The 21,801-nt window shown below is 39.9% G+C and overlaps 1 protein-coding gene across 2 annotated transcripts in view; it reads right to left on the bottom strand.

The window, feature by feature from the left end:
- The window catches only part of pcdh17 (protocadherin 17), a 60,257-nt gene that overhangs the window by 20,514 nt on the left and 17,942 nt on the right, over positions 1-21,801 (bottom strand). For both annotated transcript variants that reach the window (XM_069697794.1, XM_069697796.1), the window contains exons 3-4: positions 15,996-16,054; positions 15,350-15,522 (exon numbers count right to left, since the gene is read on the bottom strand). In XM_069697794.1, coding sequence (XP_069553895.1) covers positions 15,350-15,522; positions 15,996-16,054 — 232 coding nt within the window. The remainder of the gene's footprint in view (positions 1-15,349; positions 15,523-15,995; positions 16,055-21,801) is intronic.

Below are 21,801 nucleotides of genomic sequence, written 5' to 3'. Positions count from 1 at the left end.
TATGGAAGTAGCATCCAATATTCCAGAGAGGGATTCAGCACACATCAAAGGCTGCCTCTGCAGTAAGTCTGTTAGATTTGGGATTAATGGACTCCAGAGGGGCCTGGACACACACGCAGGCGCACGTACTCACAAACACACACACACACACACACACACACACACACACACACACACACACACACACACACACACACACACACACACACACACACACACACACACACACACACACACACACACACACACACACAATCCACTACCACAACTCTGCCTGATAAGATTCACAGCCCAAGCTAGCAAAGCACTGCAGTGCAGTGAGTATCTATCCTAGTAACTCTCCACAGTAGGCTCTCTACTGCAGTACAATACAAGGTTACAACATGTTATAAGTCAGTGAAGGCAGGATGTGTCATTTCTTACACACATTTCTTGTGTCACGATTTCCATGAATGCCGTGTAGGTTCTTCCAGCCATGTTTGTTAGATTGTTTGGACTCCTTCTTTATTTTGCTTGTCAAATTACAAAGCACATGCCCAGGCACAGACGCATGCCTGCACACAACCGTAAGTGTGCCTCCGAGCTCCAATGACTTCATGCAAATTACAAAATGCAAATACGGGTGGGAAGGCTCAGCTGTCCTCTGATGCATTTTGAGGAAAACACAACAAAATGGAAAAAACTCTCAATGAAACTATTTCTTTTAATCTCGACAGACGGAATGACAGCCTAATCCCAACTCTGACTGCCTTTCCACCCCAGTGCCCAGCCTTTCCCCACTCTGCCACCCCCCCTCCTGCACCCCGTGCCCTCTGGGCTAAAACCACAGGTGCAGGCAAATGCAAACCACTGGGTGGAAAATGCTCGTTGACAGCATTCTGGTGTGCTTGTGATTGGTCAGTGAACAATGAGGGAGTTTCCTGAACCACTTGTCGTGCTGATGGAACAGCTGGACACCAACACCAGACACGGATCAGGGTGGGAAGAGACCATGCGGAACAACAGGGAATTTAAGACTAAAATGAGATTCAGTAAAGCTTAAGCTCACTGTCATTTCAACTGTTTGTGAGTTGCAACGAATGGAAAAATACACAGAGGACAAACAAATCTATGTCAGTTATTTACCAGAAATGTTGTGTTTTGATCACGTTTGAGGCTGATAACTTTTCTGGTAAACAAGGTGTACTAAATGAAGTACAGTACATCTCATGGAAATTGTTGACTTTTTTTTAACTTATTTTTAAAAGTAAACACTTCGGCCGCTTTAAAACAGTGATTATTGATAAAGCTGAAACTTTATACACAAAGAAATGGCAGAGAATATTAAAATGTGTTGGTTATTTTCATAATCTAAAAAGTAAAATAAATGAATGGATAGGTTACATGGTAAACATAAATACAGCCCAACATTTAATTACATCTTCAGATCCATAAAATTAGAATCAGGGGTTAGGTGCCAATGATTAGAGGCCCCTAAGGGAACCTGTCTTAGTTAAACGATTCTGACATCTGTGCTCTGGTATTTTATCTTCATGCCAAGATCTGAAGAGCTCTCTGAGGCCTTGAGAGAAACAGTTGAGGATGCTTATAAGTCTGGCAAGGGATTTAAAAATACATATTTCTAAACCATGAAAAATAAATCATTCCACTATAATTCCACTATGGAATTATAGTGGAATCATAATGATTCATCTTCAAGTGGTGAAGATTTCAGCTGCAGCCAGTTTGTCCAGGACTGGCAGCTCTGGTGAATTCAGTACAATAAGAGCGGACCATTTGACGTAAAATAAAAGTCTCCAGGCACCCCAACATTTCAACACAAGATGTGCAAGTAACTCTTGCAGCTGTTACTGTCAAAGTGCATGTGTCTTCAATCAAAAAGAGACTGAACAAATTTCGACCTGCACGGTCTGCCAGGAAAAAGCCTTTGCTGTCCAAAAAGAACATTAGAGCAAAAGGCCTTTTGGAATAATGTGCTCTGGACAGACTAATCAAAGATACAGTTGTTTGGCCACAGTATCAGTAGAAATGTTTGGCGCAGACCAAAGGCAGCTTTTAAGAGAAGGACCTCAAACCAACAGTGGAGAATTGTGGTGGCTTGATTCAACTGTGAATTCTGCATCATGTCAAAGAGTGCTTGAAGAGGATCTGAGGCCATCTGTCTGATGGTTCCATCAGGATAATGATACAATTGGGAGTATTTTTGCTCAAACAATGACTGAAAAGGCAAATCTTTGCAGGTTTTTTTTTTTTTTTTTTATGTCAACTACCTTTGTTTGTGGGCACTGTATTAGTGACAATCAGATGTTTGTTTGTCCAAATATGTCAAGAAAGTCAAACATTTCCATGGGAATTGCTTATTTTTATAGTAGGATTTGTTCTTTTACATCAATCAATATTTGCATTAGAAGTACTCACAATTTATCAACTAAAAGCTGAAAAAGGAAGATGGTGGCAATCACCTGTCATTCAATGTCTGGAATTCTGATGTGGTTGCCTGGATACAGCAAGAGTGTGTATCTTCCATCAGCCTATGAGTACTAATTCACAGGCTCACTCTGCTATTGTGTGCCTATTCTCTTTTGAGCACTGACACACAGGAACACCAGTTCATGCAAGCACAAACCCACAGCCATGAGCACGCCCAAACCCGCTCTCATCCACATGATCATCCTGAGCAGCATTATCACAATCTAGGGAACTAGATTATCCCCAGGCTCTAAACTTCATCCTCTTTGATCCTCACTTGGGAGGGGATGAGAGGAAGCACAGGGGACCATTACCCAGATTTGCCACTTGTTAATCAAGGCAGATTTTGATCACCTTCAGGGACAGATGGACAAGTATTTTCAAAACACCATTACAGAATGGACACTACGCTATCAAGGAAACATCCTCCAGCAACTCCACGAGGCATCTAAGATCCCATTAGACTTCTGAAAAGAGCTTTTTTTGTAAAACTACATTAGTTACAGTATTAGACATTATATAATTTATGATACACTGTGTGGCGACTTTGAAAAAAGTATTCCTTTCTACTTAAAATGTAATAGCATTCGGTTAGAATACATAGTGTCTTGGTGCACTCCATACTTTAGTATTTTAACTTGCCATACTTTATTCCAATTATGGAAACTGTATACATCAGCAAATCTGGTGCAAACCGGTGGGAGTAACATGTATAGGTTGATGAGACAAGTAGAGTTCTTTGTGAAACCCTTTACAGAAAAACCCACACATCCGTCTACCTTATCATGGTATGAATTTCAATGAAGTGTGTGTAAACCATGATGTGCGTAAACCAAAAGAGGAGGTGCAAACCCCCATAAACACCGTAGGAAGATCCATCCCACTTAGTTGTTTACACTGCAAGCTTTCTAAATCTCCATAAGAGATCTTTGTTGTGGTTTGAGGTGGGCTGGTGAGGTCAGCTGTTAATTGGCTGCTGGTAATTACAGATGCATCTTAAGCTTGCTGACATTGTCCATGGGGCTTTGGAGACCCTTGTAACTAATGCACCGCAGAGACAACCGCAATATGCAGAAAATTACACAACTCTCATTCATGCATACTAAGGCAGCAATTAAAATTCCACATGTTAAGTCTAATTTGATGTTTACCCTGTCACGGAGTAACTCGGTTTTAGATATTATTTATATAATGTATTTAGTGACTTGAATTATGTTTAGGTTGAGAAGGGTACAGTTTCTTACACATATAACATCAGGTCAATCCATATTTGCCCCAACCTTCTTCATTTAAATCTCTATGCATGTCATTCTTCAGCTCTTCTTCATCCCTTGCCAGTAGCCATGGGGGTGTTTTTCCCCCTCATGGCTACTGGGGCTGCTTCCCGAAGAACGGAGGCAACGTAGGGACAATAGCAGCCACCCAATTAAAGCTGTGTTGGCCTCACAATTCCTCAAGGTATTGCCATGTGACAGTTTAATTAACCAAGCCCCTTATCTTAATTTAGCAGAATCAAAAAGTAACAAACTGAGGTTATCAGAGAAAAACACTCCCAGTCGGCATTCTCGCACATTCACGAAGGCACACATACGCATGCTCTAAATCTCTGTCTGTGTGGGAAAGCTATAGTACAGTGTCACACATGCAAGAGTTATTTGATGAAATTCATACAGCTACTTTGTATTGCTATCCACATAGATACCACAAAGCACTATTTATGGTTCCAATGCTTTAACACATATTTATTACATCTGCAGGGGTTGGCCTGATGACAGTCTTTTTATTGCACCATGGTGCATGCCAGTATGCCGTTGAGTGTATGTACATGTGACAGGGTTCAGGTGTGTCTTCGCAGGGTATGTGTTTACTTTGACAGGTTTTTCTTTGAATTTGAACTGATGGCTCAGTGACTGCAGGGAGCCAGGCACCATGCTACTTAAGCCAATCTCCCACAAAGCCTGCCTGCTGTCCCGCCCCTCTTCATCTATCCGTCTATCCATCCATCCATCCATCCATCCGTCCAGCCATCCCCCCGTGAGCTCTTTTTTTTCATCATCTAATCACTTACCAACTGGTTGCCATGTTGTCCTTCCTTTATTGCTGTTTCTTGGATATTTATATGTTTGCATATATTCCCTACATTTAAAACTCACAGTTGTTGCTCTACATACTCTTTCAAATATCCCTTTTTTCCCTCCTCTCACATTTCTGATCATCCCATACACTGTCATCCTGTAAACCACATCTCTTTTTGTTTTAATGTTCCTCTTCTTCAAATACTCCATTACCTATAGCACTGCAGGCAATGGATGAAAGGACATTACTAGTTATGGTTGAACAGAGAAGAAGTCCTGATGCCTTGGACAGGATGGACCTATTTATCTCTCTGGTTCCTGATGCAGTGTAACATGGGGAAACAATGCCCCAGGGCACCACAAATATTCATTCACATCAGCCAAGAAAACAGCCTCGACGGAGGGGCCCTTCGCTGGAATCTTAGAGATTCGGAGCAAGTTATGCTGAATTCCTTGTCTGGAGGAAAATTTCAGCCAGCATTTCATTTTCACATAATCGAAGCTGAATAATATCCCCTGTTTGAAAATGACTGCACAGAATTGATCAAACAATCTGTCAGTTGGTGTTTTTGTAATTAACAATGTTACTCCATTCGATGTAGTATAACTGAGAACAACATAAGTCAAACTGTGCTGTTTGATCCATATATCAGAAAATAATATATTAACTACTCAGCTGGCTGTAGCTGTCCCATCAAATCCATACAAAACAATATTAATATAACAGCATGCCACCTCTGAGCTGGGTCTATGCCACTTCTAATGTTTGTGCATTGAAAATGCTTCACAGCTGTGCGTTACACAACAAATGAAAAGTGTGCCAACCAGTTTGCTAATTCAAATGAGCAATACAGGTATTGGAATTGTGTAATTCACTCTTCAGCTGTTCGTTTTCATCAAAATCTTTTTTGGTATCCCACATAAGCTGAAAAACTGCAGCACTATCTGCTCTCTGTGAATACAGTACCTTAAATGACAGAATAATGCATTAACAAGCAGTGGATTTGAAAGTGAAATGCATATAGTGAGTTCAAAAACAAAGCCATGTGAAAAAAAAAAAGATCTCTGCAACCCATGACATCACCACCCACAATATCGTTACCAGCTGGCAAAACAATGAACTTCTCTACTGGTGTGAACTGGCAACAGGTTTGAATTTTTCATACGTAATTCATCACTGCTGGAAAATAAAAGCCTTGCTTTTTATAGCCATTATATTGCTTTTATATAATAAAGTAACATTTTGTGGGTGATTCATTTGATGTTTTTAGGTATAAAGTTAGATTAGGAGTAAAGCATAAAATAACCCTCTGCCCATTACAAATACAGAATATACCCAAATCTGGAGAGTTAGAAAGTTCCTTTTTTCAGTATTTCCTGACAGACAAGAACATGTAAAAACAAAAATGATGAATTCATTAATTCTAATTTATCATTCAGTGCATGTACAATGCACTTAACATTACCTGAAGGTACTGCTGCGGGTCACAGAGTCTGATGAGTCACAGAGTGTGGTGTGACGCCGGGAATAAGTTGAGCTGGTGCACTCGTCCTAGTTAAGTTATCGAAAGAATTTGTATTGTTATTGTTGCAAATATTTCATTTAGTTCAAATGCATCCACACGCGCCACTCTCATCCACCACTCCGTTGCTCGTCGGCAGTTTGAGCTGGCAGCTCTATGATATGGAAAGCCTTCCTCACCAGGATGCCGGGATTGGTTGCTTCCATATGTGAGGTTTGAAACCTTGACTGTCTGAATCTGTCTTTTTGAGATTGTCCGACTGTCACTGCAGGTCCAAAGTGGACATTGACTGCTTATTTCGCTCTTCAGATGTCTTGTAGCATAAGTTTATGTGAAGTTGCATGTACATAACCATTTCTTTTTTTCTTACTTGCAGATGCCTGTCGCCTCAGAAAGAGGCAGAAGAAGCAGTCATAATGAATGAATGATTTGATGAGGGATTTTATGGCCACAGTGTTTAACAAATCTGGATATTTTACCAAGATTAAACGGCAAATAAAATGGCACTAGCTATCAAAACCCTCTCCCTAAACTGAAAAGAAAAAAACATGACCGATGGCAGTACTGCTGTGTGCTACAGAGGGAAATCTAGAAGACGGTGAAGCTGCAACGACTGTTTATCAATATTTTGTTAATCTTCCATCTATAAAACATTGCAAATGATGACATATGCCAATTAACCTTTCTCATTTGTATCATTGTCTAAAGATAGAAGAGGAGCAATGCAAGCAGGTCTTTGTTTATAAGCAGGAACTTGTATTGTTGCTGTTACTCGTACTTTTTCTTAATAAATTGCTCTCATACATCAAATCTGAGACCAAGACACATGAGTAAGTGCTGAAAGAGGAGAATGATGACGTATATGACTGAAAAATGATAGGGAGGAAGTAAAAGAGGCTATCAAAGCATATGTAAAAGAGTGTGGTTAATGTCTAGAATTACATCTGACACTCGCACACACTGATACGTACACAAATATACAAATGCACAAATGCCCAGCTGCCCATGGACAGAGGACAGATGGCGGCGGAGTGGCTCTGGTCCAGGGAGTGACGATGTTCTGTATCATTATAATCTGCTCCGTAGTATCCTCCCTACCGCTGTGCTGGACAACATGTTTCACCCACTGAGAGCAGATACTGGAACAATTCTGCTGCTGCTCTGCAACACATACTCCTAGAGAGGTGCTGTGACAACAAACCAACATGTATTGTGACAGCTCCTTTGTTTAACACTTAGAAAGTTGAGGCCCATAAAATAATCAATTACTTTTATAATTCAAAGAAAGACATTAGGATTGTCCATATGTTACACATGTTTTGAAGCCCATCTGCTCAGCCTTTTACAAATCAGCATTTCTAAGAGTTATTGCTGGCATTCAGTGTGTGTATCTAACAGACACATATACGAGCACAAGGCTGCAGGCCACTGTTTCCGACTGACCATTCAGTTTGTTTATGGTTTCCAGTAAAGGCTCACTTGGTACCACCCACAAGCTGAAAAAACTGCAGCAATATCTTCCCACTGAATTCAGCACCACAGCCTGTTCAAATATCTTCGCATCAAAAGTTGTGATAACATCCTAATTGTTTGTGCTGTAATCACAAATTTGACTAAGCTTTGCAGTAAGAGGTTAATGCCTTTAAAAAAAAAAAAAAAAAAAATGTAGGCTGCACTGCCATGGGGCTGAGGCACACAAGTTAATTAATTTCATTTATAGCACAGACACCACATCTACAAGGTTGTTGTTCATGTGATTACAAAGAGAACAACTGGGAGCAGAAACATGTCTGTCTAGATGATGGAGCTGATAAATACACTGGATTGTCTCTCTTGCTGCTGCTGTTTAAGTGTGTGTGGTAAAAACAAGTTTGGCAGAGGCATTTTTTTTTTTCAGTTAACTCACAGTACTGTGAAAGCATACACTCTGTAGGATAATAGGTTACCGGTGTGTTTACTGCAAGCAAGTCTGTGTGCATGTATAAACTGTAAACATGAAATATGCAAACTAATCAAACCACCTTGACTCACTATCTAAGTTCTATTACACACAAATGAGGCATTAAAACAAACACATTCAAAATCATCCAGCAGGTGAAGACTCTGACAAGAACAATGACAAAAAGCTACTCTGGCGAAACAGTTCAGCATAAATATTGGGGGTTTAATACTGTGAATGTAAAATATATTTACTGAAAAGCTGAGTATGACTGATGAAAAAAAAAAAAACTATAACATTAATATCACTGAGGTTTAACTTGACCTGACAGTGGATGAAGCTTTAACAATATGGTTAAAGAGTGATTACCTTTAAATCTCCATGACTCTGGACTAATCCTTATAGTCAGTGCACCTACATTTTTTAATGCGCTTTGAATAACATTTAATGGCTTTGTGTGTGTGTGTGTGTGTGTGTGTGTTTTTGATCTACTATGAGTGAGCACACACTTAGATTAATACCCAGTCATGAACTCATTACAGAGGGGTGTGAGGAGAGGGGTTGGGCATCTGTAAGCATTTAGGGTCAGCAGCCCTTACTGCAGGTGCAAGAGAGAGCATTCTCAATGGGATCTTACGCAGACTTTTTAAATATGAGAAGTCTAATCATGCTACGTTGAGAGGCTATAATGGTGCTTAGAATGAAATAAGACATGTTCTTTACTCACTGCTTCCATAAACATGCCATAATTATTCATTGCGGCTACCAGGGTGAAGGGATAATGTCAGAGATTTACAGCCCAAGTGGTAAGAGTCGGAGATATTCATCAATCCTCTCCAACACTGTGGTGCCACAGTGCTTGAGATAGGCTTCAATAGCTGAATGAGGATCAGGGGGTGATCCGCCATGCAGGCGGGCTGAGGTTTAGAGGTGGAAATCACACCCCACAGCCGGCCCAGCCCCAAACCACACACACTCAGGACGAGAGGAAGGACATAAGAATGGACATTAACCTTCATGAACCACAATCATAAGAATGGAATTTAATAAAACTTTGTGTATTAAAGAAAATAGACTAATCCCTTTAAATCGTCCATAATGAGAGAGAAGAAATCCTAAGACTGTGATATTTCCCCTCCCTTCACCCCACAAGATTTTAGGCTTTCCGCAGGATTCTACTAGCTTAGCTGCAAATCGCCTCACTGCTGTGCAATGCCGCCACATCCTCTAAGAATGGGGTGAGCACATGATCTGGCACATGTGTATGGGCACACAAACACTCACAAATCTTATTTGACTTTGAGCTATGCATCCTGGAGAAGTCCAGATTGCCGATGGTCCTTATTTTCGCCACCAGGAAAGTAGCTGGCGATGTTGCCACGAATCAGGCTATCAGCCCAGCCAGGGACAGGCCAAGGAAGGCTGAGGAGATGAGGAGCCGGGGAAGATGAAAGTCTCAGAGACAAATCCGCTCTGCCCAGCGGCTCGCACATGCAGTAGGAAGAAACAGGAGCATCTGGCTGCGTGTTTGTCTAAACTACTCCCCAAGGCCATACTACAGACTTTCAGATAGATTCTTTAGTGGTTTGATATTAAAACATGACAGATACTTCGCACGGAGAAGCTAAAGCTGATCTTGATTGTGAAATTAATGATTACTGATGAAAAGAGCTAACAGGCAAAGAAGAGCTGTAGCACATGAAGTCCCGCTCGTGCTGCTATGAGGGTTCACTGGAATGAAGCACATACATGCCGGTCTCCATCAGAACAATGGTTGTAAACACAGCCTGATGGCCTCAATTAATCATGTTTAAACAGACAGATGTGATAGCATCACATGAAAGCATGACTCTTCCATATGCTACCTGTTTAGAATAATGTTTGCAAACTGGCTAATTACGATGCTCTCAGATGAAACTTCCCACTCGGCAGATGTTTGGCCATTAACCTGCAGAACAATTATTTTACCATCATGTGGAAAATCTCACATTAGCAATGCCCTCTCTACAGTGGAGAGGCCACCCCGACACAGGCTTCAAACAGCTTTGGTGGGCTGACTTGCTAACAGGAAAACAACAAATGATTTGCTTTTAGCTTTGAAAAACTTGCTGTCTATTCAAGAATAAAGCTTTGTTTGTCAGTCACTTGTATGTATGCATTTACTACAGAGTGGAGGTCATCTATGTAAAATGGCTTGATCACATGACCAAAATGTTATGAAAAATATGAGCATCATAATATCGTAGAGCTGCAACATTTAGTTGATCAATCGATTAGCTGATTGACAGAAAATACATTTTCGGTTGTTTTGATAAACGATCGTTTTGCGTAAAAGACCAAACAGTGAATCGATTAATCAAAAAAAAATGCTCAATAGATTAACGATAATGATGAATTATTATTTACAGCCATATGATATCATACAAACTGCACACAAATATCAAAATGTAAAGGCTATATTAATGGTAATAGTATAGGTATTAGTAGGAACTGTCTTTTTGCCATAACAGCAGCAACAACATAAGTTTTCTTTTCATTTTCATCTGATGAATAAATGTCTAAAAGTCATCTTCCCTTCCACATGATACGACTGAATCAAGTTCTGGCTGTTACGTGGTTCCATCACAACTCCACTTTGGATTCAATACCCATTGGAAATGTTTCAGAAGAAGTGCGTGTTGAAGCAGCCTGTCTTTCAGCAGACAGATTTTGTGTTTCTTTGTTCATTTGTTTTTTGAGATTCACTTGCATAGTGTCTGAACTGTTTTTTTTTTTTTCTCTTTCTCTCTCAGACTGTCTGTCTTTCTCTAGCTTCAACTTAAAACTTTCTTTTTTTATGAACAATAATTTGACTCTGGAAGGGAACCCACAGTAAAATGACTAATTATACTAAAACAAAGAAAGATCTATCAGACTATGAAAAATAATTGTATCCAAATATATAAAAACTCATGCTCTATATAAAATGCTAACTACAAAGACTAAGAATAAAAGGGTCTCAGTAATATGTGTTGACCCACAATAACAGCACGTTTTCCCTTGAAGTGGAATTCTAGATGTAAATATCTCCCAATTACATAAAGTATACATACATTTTTAATTGCAACCGATATTGTGATACATAATGGACTGAGTGCTCTGTTTGTATCAAAAATGAACATGTCAATGATAAACTCTGAACATGTTGATTGTGCTGCATTTTAAATGCAAATACAGAAGCATTCAAATTACAGATATAACATGCATCTACCCACCCAATGAAAAACACGTCTGCATTTATCTGTCCATGAAATGTGAATGATTTGAATGGAATGCCCTTTTCCAAGAGTCAGATAAAGGTTTATTGAAGACCAGAGTGAGCAGGATAGAGGTTGCCATGGCTACAAGTGTGAAAAGGGCATCTGATCTGACTTCTGACCAGTCAATTAAGCTTGGAATTGCATTTTTTTTTTATTTTTTTTATCAAAGTTTCTGTCGTGTTTCAAAATTAATTGCTCTGAATAAAAAGAAAAAAAAAGGAAAGACTGAGATTGTGGGAAATCAAAATGCTTTGGGAAAGAATAGTAATGCCAGAGTCTTAAGATTAAGACTGCCACAAGGGAAGATGGATGAATATTTAAGATGGATTAAAGTCTGAATATTTAGTTTGTTTGGTCTCAGTGTGGAGTGGAAAAGAAAAACTATTATTCAACAAAATAACTTATAAAGACCTATTTTCTCGTGATTTTACACATGATAAAATGTAAAGTCCTGCCCACTTTTAGCTTCAAAGTGTCAATATGCCATAATGAGGGCTTAAAAACTCACTGCATGAAATCCATTTTTAAAATATGTATCCTATTGTGGTTGTTGTTTAAGCTTGTTGTATTCAGTGGAAAATGCTTATGATGAAAATCCAGTGGTATCTAAAGGTATAAATGGGATATAAATGGCATATTTAGATGCCTTGAACTTAGATATGTGTTCATTTGTTTTTTGGGATTCACTCGTGTAGTGATATTACCATACTGTACGTAGACATACAGATTTACTGTAAACATATCTGTGTGTGCATTTAGGTCATTATTTCAGTGTGGTTGCACCAATAGTTTGTGTGAGAACAACTAAAGAAATAGGATATTTCCCTTATTTAAACTATTCACAAGCTGAGGGACGATGTGGGGGTGGGGATTTCTATCACGCTGCCACAAATAAGAGAGAAAAGTCAATTTCATCGCCTTCTACCGTGCTGCCATTGGAACACATCTCATGCTGTCTCTGCGCACTGTATCTACACTGTCCTTGTAGTATCACATCCTCCTCGCACCCCCGTTCCCCCCTCTTCTGTCCCACTCCTGCCTCCCCTTTTTAAAACAAGGGAGGCGGTTTGATTATCATAATCCAGTCGCAGCTAATTAGGATAGGTCAGCTGGTACAGTCTAACTGTATCCGTCCCTCTCCGTGCTCTTCCTCCTCTCCCCCCATCAGCTCCCTCTCTCCATTTGCTCGGACAGCCCTATCAGTGGGCAACATCTCCCTACACCACTGCCGCCTGTCTGTTCGTGATAGCGACTATGGCAGTCATCTCCACAGAGGCGAGCGATGTGCTGCCAGCCACTCCGCCAGAGCCAGACAAGCCCGTATTAGTGTCTGCTGCAGGCGCATTGGAGCATCAATTAATCGCTGTTTAAAACTGGCAAAAAATGCATTTGATATACTTAAGCTTAATTAATACATTGCTACCAATTTTGCAGGGCTAATTAATCAATTTGAGACTGATCTGTGGTGCGAAGATGTCCTGATTATGTTGTCCAGAAGGAAACTGTACTGAAATCAGAGAAGAGAAATTACAAGCATCGTATAAGGGAGTTGTATGTCTGTTCTACTAATGCCTTTAACCAGAGGAGAGCACAAACAGAGAAAGTGAGGGAAGAAGAAGTACAGTATATTAAGATAGAAAAAAAACAGGATGGCAAAATTAGCAACAAAAAAGAGAAACACAGTTGTGTATACACTGTAGGCTACAACCTAGTGACCATAAAGGCTAAGAACTCAAACAGGGTTGGGGATTGATTGTGACTTGAACTACATGCTTGTAGTTCTGTTTATACTGAGCCAGTGAATGAGGCCGGAGTGTTCTGGCAGGAAAGCAGAGAGCGCTACAGAGAGTAATTGGGAGGACTATGCTTAGAGGGAACCAGAGGACTTAAGATGGGATGAAAGAGGGAAAGAGGGGGGACAGAGAGACCTATGAAGTAGACTCTTAAGTGCTGAGATGTGAAGAAAATAAGCCTGCAGGAAAATGACCCCGGGGACAGTGACCAATGACAAGCTCTTCTTTTCTTTTTCTTTTATTAGATAGACATACCTGAGCGCAATCATGAATGCATCACATGCTGCTTTGTTTAAAGCGGAGATAGTGATACCTGAATGTCGAGCAGCCCATTACGACATATTATTTTTATAGGTCATGTTTCAGCTTCCTCTATTTGCTTTATTATTTTAAGTAAATAATTAGCTATAAAATTACTAAATGACCTGAACATGAGTGGGTCAGCTTCAAAAGTAGCAGGTGGGTCTATCTTAAAGCCCATCTTAAACAGCAGGAGTACATAAAACATAAAAGTAGAGCGTTCCAACATTTGAGCAAAGGAAGATCACATTATAGTATTGTATTTTCAGTCTAAATCTAACTCAGTTTGAGGCTATTAAGAATTCAACTGGTATTTTTGCAAGTTAATAAAGATGCATTGGAACGGTGCCAGAGTGATGTTCACCACCCCTCACTCTTCATCACTGCTCTTGCACCGGGCCTTGGCCTCCTGCCCTTGCCCTCCCTCACAGCTTAGCTAAACCCACATGTTATTGGCTAAACACAGCCAGCTGCAGCCAGTTAACTGTCTAATCTCACATCAATCGATTTCCCCAAACAAGGAGAGGTAGAGAAGTGGAACGAAAGTCATGGAGCGGGAGGGAAAACACAGCAGAGGGTGAGAATAAAATGGGAGGGCAGCTATGAACGAGAAACAGGTAGGCAGGTTACAGCTTTTCAACGAGTTTGCAGCAACTCTGGATTCGTGTGTGTGTGGGTGTGTGTGTGTGTAGCTACGGTGTGAGAATCTCACTGAAGACCAATACTGATCGAAGACGACACACAGAAAGGTGGATGGACAGACTGCCGTTCACACATCCCCCGACAATGTCGTATTGGAACAGGTTTTTCTGACTGACTGCTACCCAACACACTCTTAACTCCGTTTGCCATGAGTCTTATGCGTATAAATGTGATCTTCCCGGTCCCTCATGGACAATTAAATGAGAACATTTTCAAAATGAGAAACATATGGGGCACTTTAATTGGCCAATTTCTCTTGCCAACGTGTGTGGCTTTTTTCATTGTGAAAACCAATGAAAAGGAAAAAAAAAAAAAAAAAAGCTATCTACTCAGACATGCATATTGCAGCACAGAGTGTTGCACAAATTGTCATTGTCCTTCCGCAAGGAGTAAAACAGCCCTTCTGTTCCCTGGATTAATGGCTCCATTACAGAGAATCCATGTTCGGTATACAGGACTGTACTTCCGGATCCAGTCAGTGCAATACATACTTCTCGCTGTACAGACTTTAGTAAATTCGTATTTCTGTGGTAATATATGTTTTGCCAAGCAGGTAATGGCGCACACTGATGTACATGACAGTGTGAAGCTGCAGTGAGAAATATAGCATATCTCCTATCCCCTTTCTTTTCTCTGAACCTATGTATAATCTTGACTTTCTTGCTTCCTCTGATCCGGCACTAATCATGCGAGGTGGCTCGGGTGAGGGGACTGCAACAACTCATATCTGGGGAGTTATTGTTCTACACATGTCATGTGTAATCTGCCCGACCCACAGCGCTTAGAATAATTATTCATATTTAATCACCACACTACGAAGCTACATCGCTGCCGCTCAGTAAGTCATTTTCCATGTTCCATTATCAAAGTTTCAGAGACGGGTGCTCAGGGATGAGGGACTAAATGGAGAGGCTGAAGTAGTTGGGCTTATAAAAACATAATGGGCTTGTCTGCTTTGATAAACTGAGGACGTGTACAGAATGCACACTTGCTCACACCCCTCCAATACACAGACATACACAAACCACATGGACTTCAAATGAGAAAAGTGCAGAGAACAAAGTAGAGAAGAATAAAGTAGCCAAGTAGAAGTTCAGATTGTGAGCGTTGAGGCAAGTCCAAAGCTCAATCATTAGTACAAATAACTGCAGCACAGAAAAACAGACTGACAGGCTCTTGGTTCGAGTGTGTTTGCTTCCGTGGCGTCTTTCACTTCTCATGCAGTCACATTTGCCAATGAGGGGATTACCTTGTTCCAAAGGTGGTGGTTTGACGCCAGCAGCCTTCAACTTAAGGGCCTCTTTTGCTGACATATCACAGCAGGAGCCTTTGTTGGTGTCCTGATCACTGTCAGCCTGGTCGCTGTCGCCATGACCACTGTCTCTGAGGCTGGCTCGCTCTGGGTCTTTGAACGTTGAACTACTACATAAATGAAAAAACAATAAAGACAAGAGTCAGAGAATGAATAAACAGTGTATGGCTGAGAATTTGTCCTGGATTTAAAAAAAAAAAAAAAAAAAATGTTTTACAATCAGTAGATGTTTAGAGACAGAATTAAATATTGGTGTGCTTCCTTGAATACTAAACAAGAAAAATTATAATAACAGCATTTAAGATTTAATAAAATGCTTCTAAAAATACTGTGCTGGCCTCAGTGTCTGCTAAAGACGGAAAAAGAAAGGATTGTGTGTGTGATTATATTGTTTGTATTATAAAGAAAACTGTTAGAGACCACTTTTTAACCTAATTTAATATAAATGCTCTTCCCCTCTGCTATTACTCAGTACAATTAATTATCAGCACAGTTACTGTTGTTATAGTACTGTGCAGGGACTATTGGTGAGTAGAAAACAAAGGGCTGAGATGTAGTGATGGTTATAGATCCCAACTCTTACCTTTGAACAAACTGTTGTCTGCTACCCATATAATTAGGCTCAGTGGGGAAATTGTCCGTCTGTGGAGAAGAGAGGGAGAAGAAAGTATGTAGTAAGCTCTACAGCAATGAGTCCTGCTGTGAAACAAGATTTCCGAGTGACATATGATTAATTATGCAGAAAAAATTAGGCAGAAGACAGAGTAGGGGCAAAAGAAAGTACTGGAAATGTAAGCTCTATACCACCCAAGTCTGAGCATTTGATTAATCACAAGAAACAGGCCAATTAGCCAATGGAGAGTAAAGCATGGAGCTGAACATCAAATCTAGCGGACATGATAAAATCAATAACTGCTCGGGACTACAGACTTGATGAAAATGAAAAACTTTAGTTTCTGTGTTGAAGTGTTGGCCTGACATCTAATAACCAAATTACAGCACAATGTATGCAGAAATTAAAATGCAATTCGCTCCTTTTTTTTTTTTTTTAAACAACATTTCTGTTAGAAACTGTTGACTCGTTGTGACTTTACACTTTTATTTTTCCCATTTTTACACAGAGAGAAATTGTTTTTCAGGAACCGGAGCTTGTATGTGTTGAAAACTATGTGGTGTTTATTTGATATGGGATACCTAATCATACACAGGGGGCTTCAAGCTATGTGGATCGATGAGTGGGTGCGGGGCAGGGGGGGGGGGACCCACCCCACACGTGCTTGTACACATGCACAAAGATGCACTAACTTATGGCTTAACTTAGGCTTATATATACAGTCACACAAAAAAACAGTATGACATTCATGACAAACTATACAAGTATAATGGAATACTGACACAAACCCGACAGCATAAGCGACACAAACAGTCAGTCCTCAGAGCTGTATGCAGCCCTGCCTTACAAACCGGATCAATCACATTGGCACTGGAAAGCATTCGGTCTCTTCCCCCATTTGATCTCACTCTAATGGAAATTAAATCAACATACAAGTATATTAAGTTTTTTAATCATGTCAAAGGAGATAAAAGGTCACAAAGATCATCATGTGCTTTCTGGCATGTAGGGAAAATAACAACTTTACTGATAATGAAAATAACTTCAAATTTGTAGACTCGAGAGAAAACAGTGTTTATATTTAGTTAAAATTATTACAGGAATAATATCACAGTCCAAAGTCTCTGTTCGGCAGAGGGAGGAATGATGGAAAGCAAATGTCTACAAGCGAAATAGCTTCCATACTGTTATAGCAGTGTTACAGTAACACAAATAATCACCCTATGTTGTGCACAACTCTTTGTCTTGAGTTCATAGCGGCAAAATGTCATGTTTAGTGAGTAATGTCTCCATGTGCCAGGGTTTTTCACATGCACAGCTTGACTCACAGTCGATAGAGTATTTCAATGTCATCCGGGCTCTGCGGTGGCTCGGTATGAAAAAGGGTGTGTGAAGGTCAGACAGGCCACCTCAGTACTCTGACCTTCCATGCTTTTGCCAACACCTTTATCTCTACCTAAACACTTTATTCCACCTCAGCCTTCACCAATATTAAAAGAAAAACACCCACAGAATATATAAAAGGCTGGAATCTGACCACAAAGTGAGAAAAGAATGAATGTTTGAAATCGTTTGGCATTGAAATGATAACAGCCAGCATTTTTCAAAAAGGGTAGATGGAGGTCTTTATATTGATGTGGACCTTCTGTACTTTTATGACCAGGGAATCAACCTTGGAGATACTTTTCAATCAGCTTGGCCCTGTTAGCACTGAATCGAATCAGGAGGAAAGAGCATTAAGGGAAAATGGTTTTCGTGATTGTTATATGGTTTAATTTACTTCCCGCACCTATGCACAAAGATCAAATGATATCCATCTGTACAGAATTTGTTTTTCTTTATTACAATACTTAAAAAATGCAATTGTTTGTCATTTATGGAATAACTATAAAATGGCAATGGTGTACTGTACATATGGTGTACATAGCATTAAAAGGAAATATACAATCCCTGAGCATTTCATTCAGGATTCTAGTTTTTTTTCTTATCACAAAGACAAAAATGCATGTAGCATTTAAAGTAGCATACGCTCCACCCACAACAAGCCAATAAAAAGCACATTATGCCACTTCATAGAAACCTCTTTCCTGCCAATTAGAGTCCAGGCTGATCTTAAGCCTCCATCTCTTCCTGTCTGTCTATAATGCCCAGCCCTTTCACTACAATGGGCCACTTTCCAATTAATGGGTCGATAACGGCCAGTATGGGCTGCTTTGTACCGAGCCAGTCAGAGCCCACGATGAATATAGCATAATTTGAGCGGGCGTGATAAATAGTAGATAGATGTCTGGTGTTTATATTATTTTTTATTAGAGACGGTCTTACAGTATATAAATGCACTTAGCATTCCAAGTGTCATCCAGAATTCCATGTTTTCTTCATATGGCACTTAAAAATGCAGTCCCACTTATTGACCTTAAGCATGAGCCTTTGACCTCAAAGGTTCAGAGAAGCAGTGAACCTATTCAGTACAAGATTAATCCAGCAGTTATGGGTCAATCTACTTCGTGTAAAAATCAGCAGAGGTTAGGTTGTTGGTTAGCGTGGCTTACAATTGCAAAAGCATGTTCTTAAATTGTGGTGAATGCGATGTATCTAGCCCATGGAGCAAGGCCACAAAGGTCAGAGATACTGAGTACAGTGAGGCTGAGTAAGTGTAAAAAGCTGCACTCTATTCTGTATTCCCATTGAGGCCCTAAGACTGACCGCTCAGACAGCAGGCCGATTGAGACAAATGGGACGAGCATATTGGAGTGCTATTCTACTCTCAGGGCATGTTGGTGCATTTTGGGGCACTGTTCTTCTCTATGGGACTATGTTTGTGTATATCTGTCTTTGTGTGTGTGTGTGTGTGTGTGTGCGTGTTTGTGTGTGTATTTGATATCTTACGTAGGGTTGGTGAACGAGGACAAATTGCAGCTTCTCTTTCACAGATCATTGGACAGCTCTCTTTTATTCACAGGAACAAGAGTACACCCCCTCCCTCTACCTACCCTGCTAGGTATGATACATGCATTTGTCCTTTACTGTCTTCTACAAAACACATATAACTCTCAATCTGAGTGTATGCGTGTGAGTTCATGCATTTCTTTAGGTCAGACGGTGTGTGCACTTCCTAATCTACCCTTGTCAGTAAGCCGAAAAGATCTAGACTGCAGTTTTGCATTTGATCAACTTTGTATCTCTCTTGTGTTTGTATGTGAGTGACATTAGCACCAAGGGAGATCTAGTTTATTCCTTTTGGAAAACTCTTAAAGTAGTTCAGCAACAGCCAAAAAGGAACAAAGAATAAAACAGAGAGAACTGACTTTAGAGGACAGAAAATAAGTTGGCGGAGAAAAGTGGTTTGCAAAAAAAGAACAGAAACAAGAAAGCAAAACAGCAAAGTAAGAGGATGATAAAGGAAGTAAGGAAAAAGGGGCGGAGAAACAAGACAATAATTAGACTGCATTGATTATCTAGTGGCTGAGGAGCAATTGTAAGTGATCAGATCTAATTAGCATCGAAACATCTTCCTGGAGATAACAGACTAATCAATGAATGGGCTTAAGTGAACTTAAAGCCATCACAGTCTACTGCCTGCTAAGTATCCTCCACTATCTTCCAAATAACTTAGAGGAGGTCTGGTCCAAATGACTTCCAGACAAGTAAGGCAGTGCTGCTGATGCCAGCAAACGGACATGGAACTGATTTCAACCATACTGTGGTGTTACAGGTCCAGATGGACACCTAAACGAATGATTCTGGACAGTACTTAATGATGAAATAGTCTTTGAAAAAATATGTTTCACATTCAAGGACAATTTTGGATTTCAAGTTCTGTATTGTTTGGACATAGTTTACAGTGAACCCTCGCTATAACGCGGTTCACCTTTCACGGTCTCGCTGCTTCACGGATTTGCATCGTGCATTGAAATCACATTACGACTATATGTAACGTAGATATATTTAATGTCCAGTTCTATCTATTTCAATTGTAAAATAAAGGTTACTACTTCACGGATTTCGCCTATCACGGTTTCTATTTGGAACGTAACCCCCGCGAAAAACGAGGGTTCACTGTATATCTGGAAGGCAAGTTATGCAGCCCGATAATATGCAGCCACAGCCTTTCCTATATTCCACCATCAGGCAGCAGTGGTTTCTTTTTGACATTTTGATAGTGTACTGCACATGGACTTATATGATTCTTGTCTTCAACCCTAAATTACTTTAAAAATGCCAGTAATTAGGCTGCGACTCACTTGGAGGGTAAATTATTTGGCTAAATTTTGATCATTCACGCACCACGAACTATCCCACAAAGAAAGCCTTGGTAAAACAGGTACCAAAAAAAAGCGCATCTTGTGCAATAATTCTTACAACAAATTATTTTGAAGCATGTCTTCCAAAGAATAACAAGCAAAAAAGAAAAATGAGCTGCTATATTGTCTGCTAGTTGCAACTCCACTACATGTCAGAAACACTCAAACAAAAGCTTCAGCATAATTCCAAGGTTCCCAGGTGAGCTGTTGTTGTTGACAGAGGTTCAAAATAGTAGTTAAACTGGTATCTCCTAAGTGTAAACTGTATGCGACTGTATAAATGGCATGAGGCACAGCTAAAAATCAAGCATGCATGCTGAGCACACCTCCGGATGAATTTAAGACTAAATTAAATTTCTTTTTGCAGGGCAGCCAGTCACCAGTGAGGGGGCATTCACACCCAGTCTGCTGGGTTATTCATCTGAACAACACCACTTGTACTGTGATCCTTTAGATCTGCTAGTTTTAGCTGGAAAAAATATAGTCTATCCTTTTTATTTTACAGTTTTAAAGTGGGTTTTACAGCCCATGAGTTAGGTTGAGTGTTTTTTTAAGATAAATTTATACAAATTCTGCATTTTTCTTCTTCAAATGTAAATTTTGTGTTGAGTTACAGTCCTTATTATTTGAGTATGTTGAGATGCAGAATGCCTCAACTCCCGCTGCTTGGTATCTGTGAAGTAACGTTCAGTGGCAGTCTTGACTGACTTCATATGCTTTTTGCCGGTCAGGCCACAGTACGAGATAAGCAAGCCCTTTCAGCAGGGTTTTGTGCAGAATGATTACCGACAGTGAGTCACCTGCATAAAGTCAGTTGATTTTCTTCTAAACCACAATGTTTGTCACTGTCATGTGAACATTTGAGATTATATAAGCTCCATGTAACCTGGGTTTAAACAAACTTGATGCATGTACAATAATGTGTCCTTTTTATGCATGTATCCTGAACAGGTTTCAGTTTTTTATGGACAGCTGACACTGATCATTATGCAGCAAGGATTATTTCAGAAATGTCTGCAGGAGAGGAAGGAGCTGTCTCACTAACAAGAGAAAATGCTATGAAATCAGTGCCAGGGTAAAGATAGCATATCACCAGAGACTCTATCAGAATATATTGATTATTTGTCCCATCCCTATAGCGATTAGTCATTTAAAGTATCTCTCTTACTGACAGTTTATCCTCCCCTCCCCATCTCTAATTGTAATGATCTCAACTTCAGTCCAACAAATCTGACACAACTCAAGGTGCATAAAGTCACCCACATGCATGTGTTAGTTGAAGCAACATTGACAAATTTTGACTTTGTTTTTTTTAATAGAACTACTATAGGGCTTTTTGTAAAACTGATGGTTTATTATGAAGCTGGAGATTCAGTCTAACACCTCTAATCAAACTCAATAGTCTCATCGTGTTAATCATAGTTTGCCCGTAATTCATAATTCATAACAGAACTGCATTTCTTTTTAGTCTT

Source organism: Brachyistius frenatus, unplaced genomic scaffold (assembly GCF_029030835.1).
Source record: "Brachyistius frenatus isolate BFR_SWC_R1_liver_20210118 unplaced genomic scaffold, ASM2903083v1 Contig_24, whole genome shotgun sequence".
Lineage (NCBI taxonomy): Eukaryota > Metazoa > Chordata > Actinopteri > Embiotocidae > Brachyistius > Brachyistius frenatus.
Note: the sequence above shows the minus strand (reverse complement) of the source record. Positions and strands in the feature narration are given on the sequence as shown.